The sequence below is a fragment of the Bidens hawaiensis genome, unplaced genomic scaffold, assembly GCF_021521415.1.
Source record: "Bidens hawaiensis isolate Kalapana, Puna unplaced genomic scaffold, B.hawaiensis_p1.1 tig00012652_1, whole genome shotgun sequence".
Classification (NCBI taxonomy): domain Eukaryota; kingdom Viridiplantae; phylum Streptophyta; class Magnoliopsida; order Asterales; family Asteraceae; genus Bidens; species Bidens hawaiensis.
Window position 1 is genome coordinate 485,256 of NW_027492048.1, and position 21,423 is coordinate 506,678.

At 35.8% G+C, this 21,423-nt stretch overlaps 1 protein-coding gene and 1 pseudogene across 1 annotated transcript; one reads left to right on the plus strand and one right to left on the minus strand.

Moving 5' to 3' along the window:
- Nucleotides 1-450: 450 nt before the first annotated feature.
- LOC143541858 (patatin-like protein 2) lies at nucleotides 451-6,478 on the plus strand. The gene is made up of 7 exons (XM_077034564.1): nucleotides 451-833; nucleotides 1,314-1,495; nucleotides 3,655-3,832; nucleotides 3,933-4,091; nucleotides 4,845-5,153; nucleotides 6,015-6,187; nucleotides 6,291-6,478. Exons 1-7 carry the CDS (start codon nucleotides 513-515, stop codon nucleotides 6,409-6,411), a joined length of 1,443 nt encoding a protein of 480 aa, XP_076890679.1. The 5' UTR covers nucleotides 451-512; the 3' UTR covers nucleotides 6,412-6,478.
- A 3,792-nt stretch (nucleotides 6,479-10,270) lies between these two features.
- On the minus strand, nucleotides 10,271-10,371 carry LOC143541861 (small nucleolar RNA R71; annotated as a pseudogene).
- Nucleotides 10,372-21,423: the final 11,052 nt, after the last annotated feature.

Sequence of the window (21,423 nt, forward strand, 5' to 3'; positions counted from 1 at the left end):
GACCAAAATAGACTCGAAAACATTAATGACGGGTAGTAATAAATCCAAGCACCAAAAAACATCAAACCCATAAGAAAAAATTATTGGCTCCGTCACTTGGTAAAGATTTTTTTTACTCTTTTTATGGGTTCATACAGGACCCTCTCACCCTCACAAGAGCAATGTATGGAAGGATTGATAATGAATGCAGTCTACTAACATTTCGGTAGAAAGTGATTTTCTTTTCATTTTTCTTGAAAACTAAAAACTAATTCATCTTTCATGTTCTTTCATTAACCATGGATTTTCCTTGTGCCCAATTTTGGAATCAACTAAAAACTAGAAGAAGAACCGGAACTGATTCGCAGAAGATGAGAAAAGTTGATTTTGGGAATCTCCTTTATAAATACAGATGTACTAATATTCCTTTATCTCCCACAATAACACATGTATTGAAAAATACAGAATAATCAACACAATATCTAGACTTTGTTTTCATTCCCATTTTCTTATTTGATCATATAGTTCATGGTATGGGAAAGAATAATTTCCTCACTAACCACTATAATAAGATAAAGCTTAGTTTAAAAAACCTCAAAAGCTTAGAGCATGAGCCTATAAATATTGTTGCCAAGAAAACTATGCAACTCACTGGTGGCAAGAAAATAAGATTTGCCAGAGACAATTATACACATATAAGCAAAAGAGACTTCACTACTGCCATGCAGAGAACAACTTCAATAGTACAGCCCCCAGCTTTCGGGAATTTGATCACAGTCCTTAGCATAGATGGTGGTGGAATTAGAGGTTTAATCCCAGCTATCATCCTCGAGTTTCTTGAGACTGAACTTCAGGTATAGCATGTAATTTAAGATTTCTTAGCATTTCGTTTTAAATTTTGAGGTTTTAGCCTGGGGTTAAGTATGCAAACCCCGTCTGACATCTAATCCCAACACCGTTTCAAACAGTCGTTAGATAGAGGTCAGATGGCCGTTTTGACCAAATAGTTTCAAAGTTGACCGTCTATGGTCAGAATTGTCTTCCGGATAGATAGACTGAGTTAACAAACAAAAAAAAAAAACTAAAAAAATCTAATGACCGTTTATGTTCAGAACGGCGTCTGCCAGTCTGGATATTGGCTCCGTTATGATTAATAATTTTTAAAGTTTGAGGGTTTTTTTTTTTCTTTTGTCAAAACGGCCATATGAATGTTTTGTGGACCGTTGTTTGATAATGTGAAATCAGATGGGTGGTATAGCTATATCATGAACCATTTTTTTGTTATAGAATCTTCTTAATTGTACAAACGTCAACTGATGTGATTTATGTTTCAGAAGCTGGATGGTGAGGATGCAAGAATAGCAGACTATTTTGATATAATTGCTGGGACAAGTACTGGTGGTCTCATCACCGCGATGTTAACAGCTCCGGATGAAAATAGGCGTCCTTTGTTCGCGGCCAGAGATATCAAAGAATTCTACCTCCAGAAATGTCCCAAGATCTTCCCTCAAGACTGGTAATAACATCAAGTAGTTTTCGTTTGGAATTATAAAACATGAACTGAAAATAAATAAACAAGACATCTATATAAGAATGTAATTAGGCATCATACACTTGTTATTAAAACAGAATAAAGTTATTTTCAGTAAATAGATGATGCTGATTGCTGATGGGTTGAATTATGACTTGGTTGTGCATTCAACCTACATGTCTAAAAATTCGGATATTCAAAATTTTGACTTGATTCGAATATTTAAACAGATATCTAAATTGTGAAAAAAATTATTTATTATTTAGAAAATATGTTAAAGAATAAAAGAAATATTTCAAATATCCGAAATGTATCAAAATTTCTAACTAATATTTTATAATTTAAAAGAATTATTTTTAGATAATTCAAATATCCAAAAATCCTCCAAAATAACTACTCGAATCCGAAATTTCGGATTCAGAATTACTTATAGTTCATGTTCAGTTTCAGATTGCACACCCTTAGTTTTCTGCTCATTTTTGTTTCCGAAACAGACTTCATACAATGTATTTTTAATTAGTTTATACTACACATATACAATCTAAAACCAACTCAAATTTCCACGCTTATTTACAAGTTGCAACCTAATTTTTTATTATATAAATATGATTTATGATGTTTTTTAAATGCTAGAAGTATTAAAAATAGTTACTTCATTTCAATCATAAGGAATTAGGAAAAATTAAAATGTAAAGGGAGACAAAAATTAGAAGTGTAGGGACTAAGAAGGATTTGTAGTAACACAAAAAATTTCTTAAAAAGAAAATAACAAAATAATAACAAAAAAATCATAACTCAAAATATAAATAAAAAAACGAAAAAATTTAAAAAGCTAAGATGTTTCCACCGTCATTCCCGTTCCGAAAAAAACGCAAAAAGATACAATGTCAAGAAAAAAGACACAATGCCAGCAAACAACATAATAATAAACAAAAAAAAGGCACAATATGTCGCAAAATATAACACAATACCAAACAAAATATAACACAATGTTAAGTAATATAACACACTATCAATAAAAAAAGACACAATGTTAAGGAAAAAATACACAATTAATGACGAAAATAAACAAAAAACACAAATATAAATAGAAAGACACATTGATCTTTTTTTTCCTTAACATTATGTGTTTTTTTTGAACGAGGAAGACGGTGAAAACATTTTTGTGCTTTTACATTTTTTTTAATTGAATTTTGAGTTATGATTTTTTATATTAATTTTTTATTTTTTTAGGGTTTTTTTTGCTAGAAATCTTATCATATTTCTCATTTTTGTCTCCGTTTGTAGAATAACCTGACCCCGTATTCATAAATTTAAATTACAAATGAAGACAAATATAAGAAGTGTGAGATTAATTTGTGACAAATTAAAATGTTTCTCCCGTTATTCCCGTTCAATGCGAAAATAAAAAAAAGCACAACGATAAATTAAAAAAAAGACACAATAAATCACGAAATATAACACAATTTCGAAAAAAATATAACACAATGTTGTGTAAATAACACAATATCAAGGGGAAAAAAAAAGACAAAATTGATGATTAAAATAAACAAAAAACATAATCAAACAATGACGAAAAGACTCAATGATCTTTTATAATCAACATTGTGGTTTTTTTTTGAACTAGGAACACTGTGGAACGCGCTTTTACATTTTTCGTTTTTTTTATTGAATTTTGAGTTACGAATTTTTTTATTAATTTTTCATTATTTTGTAGGTTATTTATTTATTTATTTTTTTGCTGCAAATCCTTTCATGCTTCTTATTTTTGTCCAAAATAATCTAACCCTCATTTTTCATTAGATATAATGCTGATTATTTTAAATAATTTTTTATTTACTTTGCATTAAAACTATTAGTGGATGTTATTAACTGCATTTTGAAACGTCAAACATCCGTGAGCCCTCCCCCTCTGCTAGACACTAGCGTGTTTTCGTCTAAACTTTGTAACTGTCTATGATAATATACATTTATCACATACACAATCTTTCAAAAATATTGATGTATAAAAAACAACAGTTGGTGACTATTTTTTGGTGTGCTATTAAATGACATTTTTTTTTTTATTTTGTTTCCATACATTGTTGCATATCTATTGCTTATTTCTAACAATTTTGACATGATTTTGATTTCTTGAACAACAGCAATATGGTTACAAAGATAGTAAAGAACATGTTCGGGCCACTGTATGACGGAGAGTACCTCCATGAATCGATAAGGAAGAGGCTTAAAGACACAAAATTAGGAGATACACTGACTAATGTTGCTATTCCTACCTTTGACATCAAAAGACTCCAGCCAACGATCTTTTCAAGCTACCAGGTTTCATCTTCTTTTTAGTTTAAGACATAATTTTGATGGATACAAACATATGGTTTATACACATAATTTAATGTCTGATGTACGTTATATATATTACTAGATTGATGAAAAACCATACATGAATGCTAAGCTTTCCGATATTTGCATTGCAACATCAGCGGCACCAACTTATCTTCCTCCACATCATTTTGAGACCAATCACAAGGGAGAGAAGCATGAATTTAACCTTGTTGATGGTGGTGTGGCAGCAAATAATCCGGTAATAGTACTTCTCAGTGTTGAACATCCAAAACGGTCATCCCATTGACAAAACTACACTTTCTTGGTCAACTATCACAACATGAATTCACAATATGATAAGAAATGTCAGTTAAGCTCTTTTAGTGTTTCACTATAATTAGTTAAAAAAAATTCTCACTATAAAAATCAGTCTAGTTTTAATATTGTTACATGTGAAATTCTTTATGGTGTTAAATTAAATTGAACAAAAGGAACAAACATGAAACTAAGTAGAAGCTTATTGTGAAATGATACACTAAATATTAATCAAGTTTCGCAGGTATCATATGGGTGAGATCCGGTACAACGAAATTAACTTACTAACTATAGTTTAAAAACTGCAGAATTGTAATTGATCTAGTGTTAGCATAATTAATTTAGCTAGTTACTTAAACGTTTCTCACGTTAAAACTTTTATCCTAACACATTATCGTATTTAGGTCATTCAACTTGAACAATTATTAAAGTTTCATAGTAGCAAAACGATATTGAAATTGGAATGATTTATATAACTGAAAAACGTGAGAATAATATTATATGGAAATACTGAAACTTGTTACTATTTTATGATTTTATCCACTGTCCCATTTTAACAAAATAATCTCAGGAACTAAAAAACCCAAAATGGTATTTTTTTCTGATAAATGCATTCAATTGCAACACTTGTTTATCGAATTCTCCAGATTAATTTGATCATTATTTGTAAATTTTTTTTTTTCATATTTTATAACAGACTCTAATTGCAATGGGAGAAATTGCCAAACAACTTATTCGCAAGAACAGTGATTTTCCCTTACCTCAATCGATGGAGTACCGTAGATATTTGGTGATATCTATTGGGACAGGGGAATGCAAAAGGAAAGGAGGAAAGTATACAGCAGAACAGGCTTCAAAGTGGGGCTTGCTAGGATGGTGGTTCAATTCCAATGGCTCTAGTCCCTTAGTTGATATTTTCACTCAAGCTAGCACCGATATGGTCGATTTTCATCTATCTGTTGTCTTCAAGACCCTTGGCGTCGAAAAGAATTATCTACGCATCCAGGTTTTTTTTTCTGGCAAGAACTACATACTTCTTCACATTGTTTAACACATGAAAATTGATTACTGATCAGTATGTTGAAGAAATGGTTGCCATAAAAAGACCTATACACACGTCTATGCAAACACACTTCAATATTTCCACATCTATAAACATTATATATATATATTACATTATATTAACATTTAGAGGCTAAAAAGAGCAAACAATATCGAGATAATAAAATATAAATATGTAGAACTTTATATGATTGATTTAACGGCCCGTGTAACTTAGTGGCAAAGCCGGCTTAATTTTCCTATAATGTCAGCACTATTCGGTGCTCAACCTGACGTCAGGCCGGGTCGCATAACTAGCTCCAATCGTTGTTGGCCGCACCGTTGCTTTGCACTTATTTAGAACTAGATTAACAAATTAACCGGGGTCTTGGTGAATTGGGTTATTAGGAAAATAACAAAAATGACATTTTTAATTGTCAAAGATTTCTGCTTATTTTATAAACATAGTTGGGTTTCTTGTTAAAGTTATATATATAAAACGAATTTAATTAGTAAATTTTCATAGGAAATGGTTTTAAAACTATTTTTCTATAAAACCAATGTGTTCAATCGTAAAAGGATATTGGGTTCCTTTGAAATTCTCAATGTTATACGTATTATATAACACATGAAAAATAATGGTGTCAGGCGAAATAGACACCACCCAAGTGGCTCCACCAATGGTGTAAGTGTAAAATTTTCTGGCATAATACGCACGCAAATTTATTTGGTTTTGACCAAATCAGCATTTTTGTCTAGAATCACTAGTATAGATTTGGTCATATTGATATTCCAATGTAAGAATTCAATGAAAAAATATACTTAGGAGGATCGCTTAGAAAGGACACTGTCTCCACTAGACCTAGCTACCAAGGAAAATTTGGATTGTTTGATCAAAGCTGGTGAAAACTTACTTCAAAAGCAAGTTTCAACTGTCAACTTGGAAGATGGCAGATTCATCCCCGACAGGAGTGAAACTAATGCACAGGCTCTCACAGAGTATGGATCTTTCTTAAAACAGTTTTTTATGATTCTTAAAGTAACACATTTATATTTAGATGGTGCACTACTTTACTTATAAGACTATTTTTCCTTCGTACAGATTTGCACAAAAACTTTCCATTGAGAAGCATCTTCGTGACCTTAAATCGCCACGAGTATCAAAAGCAGATCCTTCCTTCGCCATGGAAACAAAGCCCTATTTTGAGGGAACCGAAAAATAAGCGGTTTATAAAGGATATCAAATTTGAAGTTTAAACCATACTAGATGCACTGGTGAAGGCTAAGATTGCCTTAACGATCGCAGAATATTGCATTTTATCATCATAAATAAATAAATAAATAAATAAGTGTGCATATATTTTGTATCTCATTTGAGCTTTTGAGTGACATATTTCACCTTTTGTAAAAGTTGAGTGATCTACTTTATGCTTTTTATTAAGACAAATTGGATTAAAATAATCATACCTTTTATGTATTGTTTCGCATGAGTTATTTCCCTCCAATAGTCTCACGTTTTTCATCATTTCTGGTTTATGTTCCCCCGTTAAAAATATCTAACGACGTTAGTGCGTATAATGCAGACGTGGCTAGATGTGTTGGCATGCGACATGGCTTTTTTTTTTGTTTTCTTTTTTGCCTTTAGCGATATTATGTGAATTCCATCATCTCATTTTACTCCAGATGATCACTTAGAGCCATAATTCAACACCCGCAACAAAATTTTGAGCATAGAACCCCAAAATTGGGCCAAATGAGTTCATCCTCTTCCAATGCCTCATATCGAGCACAGAATCCAAAGACTTTTAGATTTGACACCAATGGATAGGTATATTGTAACCATGAATTGGTTGCAACACGAAGAGTAGCTGGAAAACGAAGTTCCCCTATCGACGAGCACCACCGTCACTCACGCTAAACCACCGGTGAACACCGCTGACACCACCATAATTGAAGTTCACAAAACCCTACTGCTGTCGCTGAAACAGAGGGTGAAGAATAAGACTCAAATTAATTTATCACTCAAGTTATAAGCAAATTGGGTGTATGAACACGTTGGATCGGTTCCATTTTTGAGTCTAGAGCACCCGAAATCACCCGATGCCACGCCTGTTTCATAGGCACCAAAATGCATCTGGGATTATGTTCTTTCACGCGGCCGGGTTCAGGCTTTCATGGTCGGGTTCTAGATTTCACAGTGGTAGAATACTTACGACTTACGTGAGATATGAATCGATTTAGCGTCGGATTTAAACAATTCCAATTAATAAAAGTCAGATAATCAAGCAATTAGCCATGTGGGACTTTTAATTGCCAGCACATCACGCCATGCCAGCATTATACTATCGTCATTAGCTATTATACTAACATCAAGCCATGTTAACCATATGCATTTGAGTTTGATAATTATTTAGATCTTAGACTTACTTTATAGTCACTTCTAGAATGTTCCTAGTATTACGTTATTACATACCTATTGCAGATACGTTCGTGGTTAATTGAATCTGATGTTGATCAAGGAGGTGATAAACAACACATGTACGTTCTAATAAACATTTACAAAAAACAGATGTAAGAGGATAAGTTTATTATAACAATAATTTAATGTACTAAACGTTATAAAGGTTTGGTTCAAATAAGAAGTTTGGTTTTCTTAAGAAGACTATCCCTAAATAAAACCCTAAACCTCAAAAACACATATTCTCGTCATCTTCACCTCATCATCACCCACACAGCTACGCCCCCTCTGCAACCCTGACGAGTGACTCGTTGGAAAGCCGTTAAGCGAGTTAAAAGATACAAATGCATTAGCTTAACCAACTTAATTTCATGGAATTATTTGACTATGGTTACTCATATGTTTGCAGGTAGGAGGAGGTAGAGGATAAAATTATGAGAACGTGGGCGAAAACGGTAAAGAAAACGGAGTTGAAACGAGAAAGATATGAAGAAAATAAGAAAATGAGCAAAAGCTCCACCGTGGCCCACGGTCAACACCGTGGACCATGGTCAACCCAGCTCCAAAATGACAGTTTTCACCGTACCGTGGCCATTCTATGCACCGTGGATGGACCGTGGCCCACGGTCTGGACCGTGGACCATGGGCCACGGTCCGACTCGTAACTTCCGAGTTTGGGCCACTTTTTAGGCTGTTTTTGGTTGTGTTTTGAGATATCTTTCAATTGGAACGACCCTAGGGCGATTTGTGGAGTCCAAGACATTGTTTTTGGTGATTCTAATCATTAGATTGAGTGTTTGATTCTTATGATGAAGACAATTGAAGCTATGATGATCCATCAAACCATGATTGGCTAACTCCATTGGTGTTTCTCTTGGATGTAAGGTTATTTACAAAATACTTTATGTTATGTGATTGTAAATTGTCCATATCGTTTAAACCTAATTGCAATCTATACGTTCTTGGTGTCGTTGACAATTGAGATTTAGTGGAAGGAATTAGGGTTAAACATATTGATTGATTACCAAGTAACAATCTCGCGTTCTAGGAATCCGAGTACTTAGTTCTTGATTAATCACAAACAATTGCATTTACACAAAACCGAGATATTATGGTTTATCCATTGAACTTTAACAAAAGTGTTGTGTAATGACCCGAACTCCAAGAGGATACTTGCTTAATTGATTGTTTACAACTTATTTGTTAGTTTGTTTTAGTTCATAAAATCAAATCAAAAATCAACTTGAAGATTACTTTGTAGTATTTACTTTTATATTAGTTTAATTGCTAAGCTACTTGATTAACACATATTCCACAAACTCTTTGTGTTCGACACCCACTTACTGCTATCTAATTACTTGATTAACACGTATTCCACAAACTCTTTGTCTTCGACCTCACGTCAAATTTTGGCACCGTTGCCGGGGAGTAGTGCGCAATTTAACTACAGGTATATGCATACACGACGCTCTCGGTCTTTATCACCGTTAGCGTTTGATCCTGAAATCGAGAGAACTTTTCGTCAGAACCGGATTCTACAAAGGGAAAACAAGATTATTGGATCACCAAGCACACAAGGTCGAACAACTGACACCACAATCATGGGTTCGGAACAAACTTTACCACCAATGCCGCCAGCCATCAATGCTGAAAACCCATCATCCACTGAACCCATTACTACTACAATCTCTACAAGTGTACCTACTTCAACCGTGTTCAGTTTTCAGCCACCAGTTAATCTTCCACCCTTGAAAAATTTCATGCCTATTCAAGGACAATCATCAAACTCACCACAACAATCATCCTTCCAATCTCAACAAAATCCACTTTATCAACAACCATACACGTTTCCTCAAGACCCACCTATAACCCATACTTCACCAGGTCAGAGATCGGGCTCGTATTTAATTGGTGGGCCACGGTATGGTGATGGCAATGAAGGGTATGAAGAGTTTGAAGAAGGCTATGCAAGTGGAGTTGATGGGAATCAATTGAGGGTGCAAGGGCAGTTTGGGTATGGACCCGAACTTCAACCGCAACAAGTGCAACAATGGGGTGGCCCGAATGTCAATCAAGTACAACAACCACAACCATTGCAACAAGTTCCACAACAACCGCATTATCAACAACCTCAATTTTAACAACCAAATCCCCAACTGCAATTTGAACAAAATGTTCAACAACGGCCCGTTTACCGACAAATGGGCCAACCGAGAGTACCATTAGGGGTACCAAGAAGACATGCAAGGGAAATGGTTAGGGGAATTGAAGCTCACTTTAGACTGGTCATCACCAATAACCCATCTCCGGTGGTTATTCCTTAAAATCAGAATGGAAGAACATTTGAGGTGAGAACCAATGCACTCCAAAGTTTACCAAAGTACAAGGGTCTTGCAACGGAAGAACCTTATTTTAATTTGGAGGCATATGACTCAATTTGCAACACGATTGGGGGTCAAGGTTTCTCACCGGATGAGGTTAAGTTAATGCTGTTTCAATTTTCGTTGGAGGATAAGGCGAAGAGATGGTTCTACACGTTGCCATCCGCATCGATTTACACTTGGGCCGAGATGTAACTAAGGTTTTTGGAAGAGTTTTATACGGCCCAAAAGGCTAATGATGCGAGACGAAGTTTGAGATCTTTCCAACAACAATCGGGGGAAATGTTTCATGAAGCATTCGAGAGGTTCAACATGATGATCAAGAATTGTCCTCATCATTGTATTGCTTTGTGGGAGTTGCTCAATGCGTTTCATGAGGGATTGAATGTGGAAGACGAGCGAGATTTAATGTCAATCAAAAATGGTACATTCGGTACCAATTATGAACAAGATGATTGAGCATTCTTGGAGCAAATGTCGGTCACATCAAAGAGAAAGGCTCAAACCGCAAGAAGAGCAAGGTCGGATATTACAAGACCACAAGTGCGTGCCGTTAACAATGAAGCACCTCAAGTTTCTAATCAAGTGTATGATGTGTGCACAAGTTGTAATGGGTTGGGACATGCTAGTGATACGTGTCCAGGTGTTGAAGGGCAAGTTGAAGAGGTAAATGCTATTCAAGGTCAAGAAGGTGGTAATCGGAATTATAATATGAACTCAAACACTTACCACCCCGGGTTGAGGAATCATCCAAATTTCCGTTATGGAAATCAATCAACTCAACTCAATTCTAATTTCCAAAGGACTTCTCAAACCCACTTTCTTCCTCGTCAACAATACTTTAATCAAGGAAATGCTCAAAGTGGTAATAATCAAGGGAATCAAGGTCAATTTCAGTAATCGGGTGCTGGTCAAAGTGGGTCTTCGGGTCAAAGTTCTTCAAGTGGGAATGAAGTCATGGATATGCTTAAGATGATACAACAAGACATGCAAAGGAGACATCAACTTGATGAAGAGCGTATGCAAAAGGATGAAGTCCGTGACAAATCCATTCAATCATTGACCACTCAAATGGGTCAACTTGCAACCGATGTTGAGAATTTGAAGAAAAACAGCTCGAGCTTAAAGAAGGGAAACAACGTGCATATCAATGCGGTAAGTCTTTTACGTAATTTTGGAATTTCTAGTGTTCAAGTTGATCCAACACTATAGTTTGTTGAGGGGATGGTGGAAGATATTAGTGATGAGACTGAAAATGTGAGTGATTATGAAACAATTTTTCAAATAACTCTGAATTAAAATCAAATGAAATATCTTTTTGTGAAAATTGTTCTTGTGATAAATGTTTAAATCACAAATTAACCAAAATAAGGGATGAGAGGGTTGATAATAAATTATCCTGAGTAAACTTCAAGACCTAGGAGTGCCCTTTTTATCAATCCAAATTTGTGAATTTAAAACTGATCGGACATTGCTAGATCTTGGAGCTTGTGTTAATATCATGCCCGGTAGTTTATATGATCAGTATGAGTTTGGTCCGCTACAAAAAGTAAACACCACCGTGGTTTTAGCAGATCAAACCCATACACTTCCCCGATGCATGATATATAATGTGATGGTACATGTGGAGGACTTCTGTTACCCAGTTGACTTTTTAGTACTTGATTATGCTAAAAATGTAACCAATATGCAACCCACAGTCATATTGGGTAGACTCTTCCTTGCTACTTCACTTGCAGTAATTGATTGTGCTAAGGGGACACTGGGAATTAATTGTGGGAATCGTGATAAACGGTTATTATTATTTGAAAATATTACTGACCCTTTTGTTGACAAGGAAAGCCTGAAGGAGGATTTTGTTAACATGTGTGTATCCTTGAGCAAGGATCACATGAAAATGGAGTGTTTTGTGATTGACATGTTAGTTGAGAGGAAAGAAGTTGAGCATCAACAGAGTGAGAATGTGGCAGAAAAAGGTGGCCGACCAAGGATGACAAAAGTGAGACATCCACCTAATCTAAATGATCCGGGGTGGAGGATGAGGATGTTCGGGCCCGACCCTGGTTTGCTGGAAGAATGGCAACAGTTGCTTGAAAAAGAGCATGCTTACGATGAGAAGGCTGCACGGGAGTGGGGCAGTCACCCACCTTGAATGTCATAAAAGTTTCAAAAAGGTGGTAATTGTACATTTTATATATTTTTATTTTTATTTTGTTTTATAATTTCTAATTTTTTTGTTATTAATGGTATTTAAGTTATCATCTTAGAAAAAACCAAGTGTAGGGAAATTCTTATGGATTTCTCTTCGACACTATGTTGGGGACAACACGGGTTTTTCATGAAAGGAAGTGGTGGTTAATTAGTAGTATCTTTGTTTTTATTTTCTCAAAACCATACATTGGGGACAATGTATCCCAAGTGTGGGGATGAGGAATTTTTTGTTTTCAAAAATTATAATATATGTATATATATGTGTGTGTGTATATATATATATATAAATAAAACTATTATAAAAAAAATTAAAAATTTTTTTTTGAAAGAAAACCGGAAAGTGGTAAGATGGCGGGGTAAAGTTTTGGTCCCTTTTCATGGTCACAATTCCCTTAAATTCAAGTTTGCTTAGTTGTTTTAAAAACGAGGTTGTGTAATATTCTAGTTAAGGTTAGCATGATTTCGGTACAATAACCTACATAACATGTCTATGTTCACTTGTGTATTGGGAAAGTAAAGAGTGGTGATAGATTGGTTATTCTCCGTTAGAACTTGTGTGATCAATGCATTTCGAGACCTTAGCTTGGCATAAGTGCAAAAGTGATAGAGGCAATTAGGTTAAAGCCTCATCCGGATGAGCGCGAGTGTAGGTTTTGGGGGTTGGGCCTCTTACATTACACATATGAATGTGGGCAATGAGAGGGGCGGGGGGTTGGTTCCCTTAGAAAACTTTATTGAACCCATTCTTTTTATTCGATAAACCCCGATGTTATTTTGCGAGACGATCCGGCTTAGTAGGTATTTCTTTGTATTTGTAATTGTTACAGTACTAATCAATAGAAAGTATTAAGTATTCTGTTTACTTGAAAAAATAATGAAAAAAAAATGAAAACAAAGGAAAAAGAAAAAAAAAGAAAAAGAAAAGAAAAAAGAGAAAAAGAAAGAAAAAGTTGGGATTCAATGTCCAAATTAGTGTGTATCGAGTTTCTGATGCAAGTTAGTAATGTTTATAGTTGTTTATTTTATTTCTTACTTAGTTTTGATGTAATAAGCCGAATCGGATCGCCTGAGCTACTTTCAATATTCCCCTTCCGTACTCTTACACATTGCCCCATTATAACCCGTTTTAAGTCCTCTTGATTTGCATTTGTGTCAAAGCATTTATATAGGTGGAGATTTGACAGTAGTACAAGCGTATGCGAGGAGAATTGGATATGATTGAATACATGTGAATGATCACCAAGAAGAGAGTTAATGTGTGGAGGTGTGTTATGTGTGGGTAAAAACCGAAATCATGTTAGGCTTCATTAGAATTCTATGGTTTAAATATAATATCAAGTATACTAGTGCAAACCTATAGTAACGAGGGAATAGGGTATGTATTGGGACCTTGATTAAACCGGAATTGTTGGTATGTATGGTGGTTGTAGTTTAAAAATAATTGTTGTTTGAAGTGTCGCTTGGGCGCAAGCAACGGTTAAGTGTGAGAATGTGACGAGTGACGAGTGACTCGTTGGGAAGCCGTTAAGCGAGTTAAAAGATACAAATGCATTGGCTTAACCAACATAATTTTATGGAATTACTTGACTATGGTTACTCATATGTTTGTAGGTAGGAAGAGGAAGAGGATGAAATTACGAGAACGTGGGCGAAAACGGCAAAGAAAACGGAGTTGAAACGAGAAAGATATGAAGAAAACAAGAAAATGAGCAAAAGCTCCACCGTGGCCCACGGTCAACACCGTGGACCACGGTCAACCCAGCTCCAAAATGACAGTTTTCACCGTACCGTGGCCATTCTATGCACCGTGGATGGACCGTGGCCCACGGTCAAACCGTTGACCACGGTCCGACTCGTAACTTCCGAGTTTGGGCCACTTTTTAGGCCGTTGTTGGTTGCCTTTTGAGATATCTTTCAATTGGAACGACCCTAGGGCGATTTGTGGAGTCCAAGACATTGTTTTTGGTGATTCTAATCATTATATTGAGTGTTTGATTCTTATGATGAAGACAATTGAAGCTATGATGATCCATCAAACCATGATTGGCTAACTCCATTGGTGTTTCTCTTGGATGTAAGGTTATTTACAAAATACTTTATGTTAACTGTTCTTGAACATTGGATTGATTGTCTAATTGTTTATGTTAGTATGATTACGATGTTCATGTGATTGTTTGTAAATTTTCCATATCGTTTAAACCTAATTGAAATCTATACGTTCTTGGTGTCGTTGACAATTGAGATTTTTAGTGGAAGGAATTAGGGTTAAACATATTGATTGATTACCAAGTAACAACCTCGCGTTCTAGGAATCTGAGTACTTAGTTCCTGATTAATCACAAATAATTGCATTTACACAAAACCGAGATATTATGGTTTATCCATTGAACTTTAACAAAAGTGTTGCGTAATGACCCGAACTCCAAGAGGAATACTTGCTTAATTGATTGTTTACAACTTATTTGCTAGTTTGTTTTAGTTCATAAAATCAAATCAAAATCAACTTGAAGATTACTTTTTAGCATTTACTTTTATATTAGTTTAATTGCTAAGCTACTTGATTAACACATGTTCCACAAACTCTTTGTGTTCGACACCCACTTACTGCTATCTAATTAGTTGTATTTGGTTTATTTTTGAGCAAGTATTCGACCTCACGTCACACCCCACCTCCATCGCCGCCTCCCATCGCCACCACCGTATATGCTTCTCTAATTTACCGGAGATGTAGATGTTCTGATTTGAATATTAGCATATTAAAGGTCTCTAGCGCCACCACTGTTAGGGATTCGGGTATTGAAAAAGGCACACAAACACATGAGATTTACGTGGTTCGGTTGGCTGACCTACACCCACGGGCTGCAACTAGGATGCTTTAATTATTGTTTTCTGCCTCACTTGCAATGAGGGATTACAAGTACAAGGCTAAGTATAAATAGATGCAAGATTAGGGTTTTCTACATGTTCACCAACAAAAAAAAAAAAAAAAACTAATACGAGTTTTAATTAAAACAAAACGGCCCAGCCCATTTGATCTTCTAATATCCTGATCCATAGTCTCTTGAGCAAGGCCCAAAAACAATTAACCATCCACATTAAACCCAACAATATCCCACTTTGAGGCTTGATAATCTTCAAACTGCCTTCTGTTATGATCACTTGTACCTTTTGTAATTCTTCCACGTCTTCCTAGTTGCAACGCCTTCTCATTAGTTAACCTGAAGGCCCATTGAAGCTCCCCCGAACTATAACACATCAGCCAAGGCTACAGCTTCCACTAACACGAAATGCCGAATCCTTGAATACTATGAGAACAAGCAACACTCTCTGTATTAAGCATGTAATGTTCTGAAGAGACTTTAATAGCTGAAATATTGGTTCTCTTAACCCACTGTTTAGTAACTTTGGCTAAAGCTTTGACTGACTGACTGCTAGTGTTCCCACTACCATGAAAATCCTAACTGGTTTTTCTGAACCTCTTTTTGCACGTTCAACCTAAATCTAACTTGTGGCTCTGGACGTACCTCCTACAAAATAAATCTTCTTCTGCCCACTAGACTCTGTGACTGGAATTTGGTCTTCTTCTGAACTGGGTAGGCCACTCCCTCAGACGATAAACTGGCCATATACAAAGAACTCCTCTTTCTTTCTCGAATTATGACAAGATTTCCTTTAACAACTTTCCACTGTCTGTTTCCAACATGTCAATGTTCATCCAATTGCCCAACAGAATCAACTTTTTATTTAAGATTTGAATCACTCTAACATCCTTCAAGGTTCATGAACCTGCAAAAGTAACTAAATTTATGTCACCATGCCCGTAAGATCAAGAACTTCATTATTCGCTAGTTTAGCCTTACCAAAATCGCCTTCCTTTAAATTCCGCAATGCTTCCTTGCTATGGGTAGCATGAAAAAAAGTACTAGAATCTATGACAAAGGAATCAACATTACCCACAACACTAAGAACCAAAGTAGGGCCGTCCAAACCGCTCGCAGCTTGAACTCGCCCTCCGTTCGCTCGGAAATTGCTTGGAAAATGCTCGCTCATTTTTTTGCTTGATTGTAAACGAGTGATGATTGTGTCGTATCAATCATGCAAAAACCTAATTTTACCTATAGACAGGGTAAGTTAGGTATCGAATCCAGAGGAGCATGTGGTCAATGTCATACGTTTGTTCGCTTATTTAACTATATTTACAAAGCAATTATAAAGAAACAATTATGAAAATTTGTCAAAAGTGTTGATCACACTAGCACATGATTCGATTTTAAAATCAATTATGTAATTAGAAAAGATTCAATAAATATACAAATAAAATCACACCCGGGAATCCAAGTAAGCAATTAACAGTATTCTCATGCAACCTAACAGAATATTTATCCTAAGTCAACTAAAGATTGTTTAACGAGCTAAACCGTAGGCATCCACAATCGCTAACACACGGCACTGGTTATCAAACAGTCCCTTCCAATGTGACTCAACTAAGGGAAATTGTATGCTTTCTTGTAATTAACTGGTCAACATAACCCTACGAGCAATTATTATAGCAACCGGCAAACTAATCGTTCTGATCAACAAAAACCTAAACCGACTGAATGCACATAAATACTAAACATCAATACTCATAGATTAACAAAAAAAATTACAATTAGTTTTTCTAATACATGAAGAAAATACTGAAAATTACAAACTTTACATCCCAGGAATGACTCAAGAGGATTTAGCCGCTTATGATCTTTGATTAGTCTTCGACTATTAATTTAGGATGATTAACTACGAATCCGAGGTGATCGGAGGTGATCCGGTGCTCCCGGAATCTCCCCCTGTTGTCCTAAAACAGCTAGAACTCATTTTTTGATTCCTCTCATCGAGAAACCCAAAATTCATATATTATGGGTTTCGTAACTCAATTTGTAGCTTAGGATATGTTCGTTTTACTTCTTGGTCGCTTTTCGTCAACGTATCTTTTTAGCATAGGCTTTAGGTTTCTCATCCAAACACTTCCCTAGTCCTTCTAAAACTTCCCAAGACTTCAAGTTATGCTCTGGTCATCCTGAGACATCATTCAATGCTCATACAAGTCTTCCAATTTATCATCTTTAATGATCAATGTGCAACATTTTAGATTTTCTAAACCCGTATTCGTGTACGTTTAACCCGAGCCGAAATTTTTTTGAATCTTTATTATTATTGAAAATCAAATATTATTGAGTAATTAAGTTTCTTACATTCACTTTAGGCCCCTCGTACTTTAGCTAATGTTCATTCCTTAATTATAGCATAAAAGATTCATTAACAGTACAAATACCAAATCACAAGGACTAAAGTTGTCAAAATGGAAAAGTTCACCATTGGGCACCCGGGGCGCCGCGTGATGGAGGCTGCCATGGTGGTCGCGTGGCATGGTGGGTTAGCTGTGCAGATTATGTAACCAATCTCGTTTCATAGTTCGCTTTTGGTATAAAATCGCTTATTTTAGGCATAAATCGAGTGAATTAAGGTCCAAGAAAAGGATTATATTTAAAATACAAGTCCATATTTATAAATTACTGATCATCCATGAAATCTACAACTTATTTCATTGATTTAGTCATTAAATACATATTCGGTTTCCTAAACAAGTGAATTTACTAAATATGGTTCGTTTTAGTGTTTTCTATATAAACAAATCATCTAATCTCTACCATAAACTTTACCCTAACCCTAAAAGAGAGTTCTCAGCTGTCCTATGTGCTGCTCATCCCCAAATTCTTCAGTTTTTGCTTATTTGTTGAAGATACAAGTTCGCTCGTTTGACTTTGCTTATAATTGGACCTTTGGCTGTTCGTTGTGGTTGATTCTTTAACTTTCCGAGTAAGTTGTAAACATAGAAATCGTTCATATATATATATTCCCTAGTGAATAAACTTCAATCAATTTTGGTGGTTCAAGGGTGTTGACTGGTCAATTCGTTTAAAACTCGTTAAAGGGCAAATCAGTCAACAAGTTTTACTTTACATTTTCTTATACTTCTGGTCGGATTCAACATTCAGTCCAGAAGACTTTTATTCTCGTAATGAAATTTTTAGGCTACTGATCAAAACCCGACTTCCAACTCGCTGTTCGGATTCTGGTCAGTACCAACTCGGTTAAATCTTAAATATAACATAACTTGAGTTCTAAACGTCCGTTTGGATTGAATCCAACGGCCACGAGTTCGTTTTTACTTATATTATCATATCTTAAAGTTTCATATTTTGATCATTTACATCGTTTGACACGTAGTGGACGACTCGCTTATTCATTAACTCGCTTATTCGTATTTATATTCGCTTGTCATTAATCTAAGGTGAGTTTTATCATTCCCCTATTTTACTCAGTTTTCTAAAACGTTTCTGGGACATATGCGTATATCATATTATATGTATATATATATATATATCTCAAACAAATAGCAAGCGTGTAATTGTTTGTGATTAATCAAATATACTTGTTATGTGCTTACTTGTTTATGTGCGCATTCGTGCTCGGAGAGGTCCCGCAAATCCCCATGTATTGGGTTCTCTTATTATTGACTTGCAGCCAATTCGCTTGGCAACGGTCTTATTATTATTTGCTCATGGTTGATTTACTGGCGTCCGATTCGCTTAGCAATGGTTAGTCGACAACCTATTTGCTCATGGTTTGATTCATTTACCACATTTATTATGTTTTGCTTATTTCTCTTATTTATTATATTAACATTATTTTAGTGCAAAACTGATGATAAACTCACTCAACATGTGTTGTTGACAAACTCTGTTTTCTACGCATATGTAGGATGCTATTGAATCGAAGTTGAAGTATGGACACTTATAAACACCTTAGGATTTTAATGGAGACAAATATTATTCAAATCTTGATTAGATTACATGTATTATATTATTGGTTTGTATTTGGAATATTTGTGCACTGTATTTTGAAATAAAATTGTTGGGTCGGATTTTTGATAAGGTAGATTGGAATCTTCTCAACCTCCTCAGAAAGGGCTAAGTATTGTAAGGCCCCGTTCTCGGTAACCCTACTTTGGCGTTGGATTTACTCATTAACACAGTTCTAAAATCAGAGTTAATTAAAATTTTCGCGAAATAATTAAAACTTCATGCATTACATTACAAAACATCATATCATGTCTTAACATACAAATTGTCTTTTGATAAATATTAACATAAAACAGTCATGACACTACTTCATAGATGCCAGTCTCTTTAGCTCATGCCATGTGTCCCTCCTTAAGCCAGCTGCCTCAATCTATTTGTCTGCGTGCATACTAAAAGTCAGCTACGCTGAGTGAGTTCTAGTTTAACGAGTTACAGGATTATTCTTACACCCGTAGGTACCATTCTTACCCTTGTCTTGTTCTTGTTTCCTTTCGTCTTACATTCACATTACTTTATTCTTTCATTCACAAATAATTATTATTACACATTCTTTTATTTAAAAACAAACATTACTTGTATTATTCTTGCATTATTCTTACACTTTCTTACAAACATACTGTCATTCTTACATTCTTTCACAGATATTATCAGGGTTGGCCACCCGACCTCTTGCACAGATATTATAAGGGTCTGCAACCCGACCTCTTGCACAGATATTATAAGGGTCTGCCACCCGACCTCTTGCACCGATATCATAGAGTCGGCCACTCTATTCTTGCCTAGGTATTATAAGGGCCTGCCACCCTGACTCTTACAATTAAGTTAAGTTAACAACTAGACACGTACAAGTTCTTATAACTTTCTTTCAGTCTAGCATTAATTATTCACATTAACCATACACATATACATATCACTCGTCTTACAAGTATGCACACAACCCCGAAAACATTTCAAAGAGAATTGGGGCTAGAACTCACTTGAAGCCGGTTTCTCTCGCCGTTAATGGTAATGCTCTTCCTTAGTTGTGCACGGCTAACTGTACAATACAGTACGCGTGTCAATTATCCATTACTACTACTTTTTAACATCTAAGTTAATGATACCCCCAACTAACGGGGGCCCGGGAGCAGCGCCCCTGGTAGCGGGGTATAGGGGCGGCAGCCCCTAGCAGGGTCCAAGGGGCAGAGCCCCTGACTGGGGTTGAGCTGCCAGGTCAGCTCGGAAAAATTTTATTTTCGTTAACTAGTCCTTTATCAAAAACGCATCATAAAATGAATCCCGTGGAATTTCGCATGGAATTTCACGTGGAATTTCGCTTGGAATTTCGCTTCGCATGGCCATTTTGCTTCCCATGCTTATTTCGCTTCGCATGGCGTGCGATGCGAAATTCTTGGATTTCGCATGGCATGCGATGCGAAGCCCTTTTTCATGCAATTAAGACCCGATTACCTTATTTTGTCATTCTAGAGCCATCTTACCTCGAGACCCTTCCTTACATGGGTTTCGGATCGTACCAACTTTGTATACCCGTGTTTTATGAGGTCCGAACATCACCTTTTTGTTCTACAACACACCCGTGAGGTTATAACTCACCAAGTTTATGTTTTTCTTACATCTTACAACCCCATCTATCGTTCTATCAGTTTGCATGTCGAACTCAACCACAAAACTTAACCTTTTAAACCAAAACTCACCTTTTTGCTCTCGGTCGGGTTCGGATCTGGATAACTCGTAGATCTAGACGTGTTCTTGTTGTTTAAAAAACGGTGTTTACACACGAGATTCTTCCTTCCTCTTAGCTCGGATTTGGATCTGGGTGTTAGAGAGAGTATGTGTTTCTTGTATGTGTGTGTGTGTTTGTATCTTTAGAAAGAAAAGAGAAAGAGTGGGGAAGTGGTTGATATTTAAAGGGGGCTATGGGCCCTACCACCCACTCTCAATTCACAATCCAATATTATCCAAACACTATCACACAATTAAACAAACAACACACGGTTAATAACAAATCCTTATGTTATTTAATATTCTCAAAATACGGATGTTACAAGTCTACCCTCCTTAAAGAGGTTTCGGGACAATTGTGGGTAAAACTTTCGCATCTCCTCTTCAACTTCCCAAGTAGCATCTGATCCTTTACGATGCTTCCATATCACTTTAACTAAAGGAATAACTTTGCGTCAAAGCTGCTTTTCCTTATGGTCAACTATCTCAATTGGCTGCTGGACATAGTTCAACTATTCATCCACCTCGATGTCCAGCAGTGGCACATGGGATGTGTCGTCA

Coding starts and splice junctions, on each gene's coding strand:
- LOC143541858 (XM_077034564.1), top strand. CDS start 513: ATGGGAAAGAATAATTTCCTCACTAACCACTATAATAAGATAAAGCTT. Junction 834..1,313: donor TTCTTGAGACTGAACTTCAG/GTATAGCATGTA, acceptor TTTATGTTTCAG/AAGCTGGATGGTGAGGATGC. Junction 4,092..4,844: donor GTGTGGCAGCAAATAATCCG/GTAATAGTACTT, acceptor ATTTTATAACAG/ACTCTAATTGCAATGGGAGA.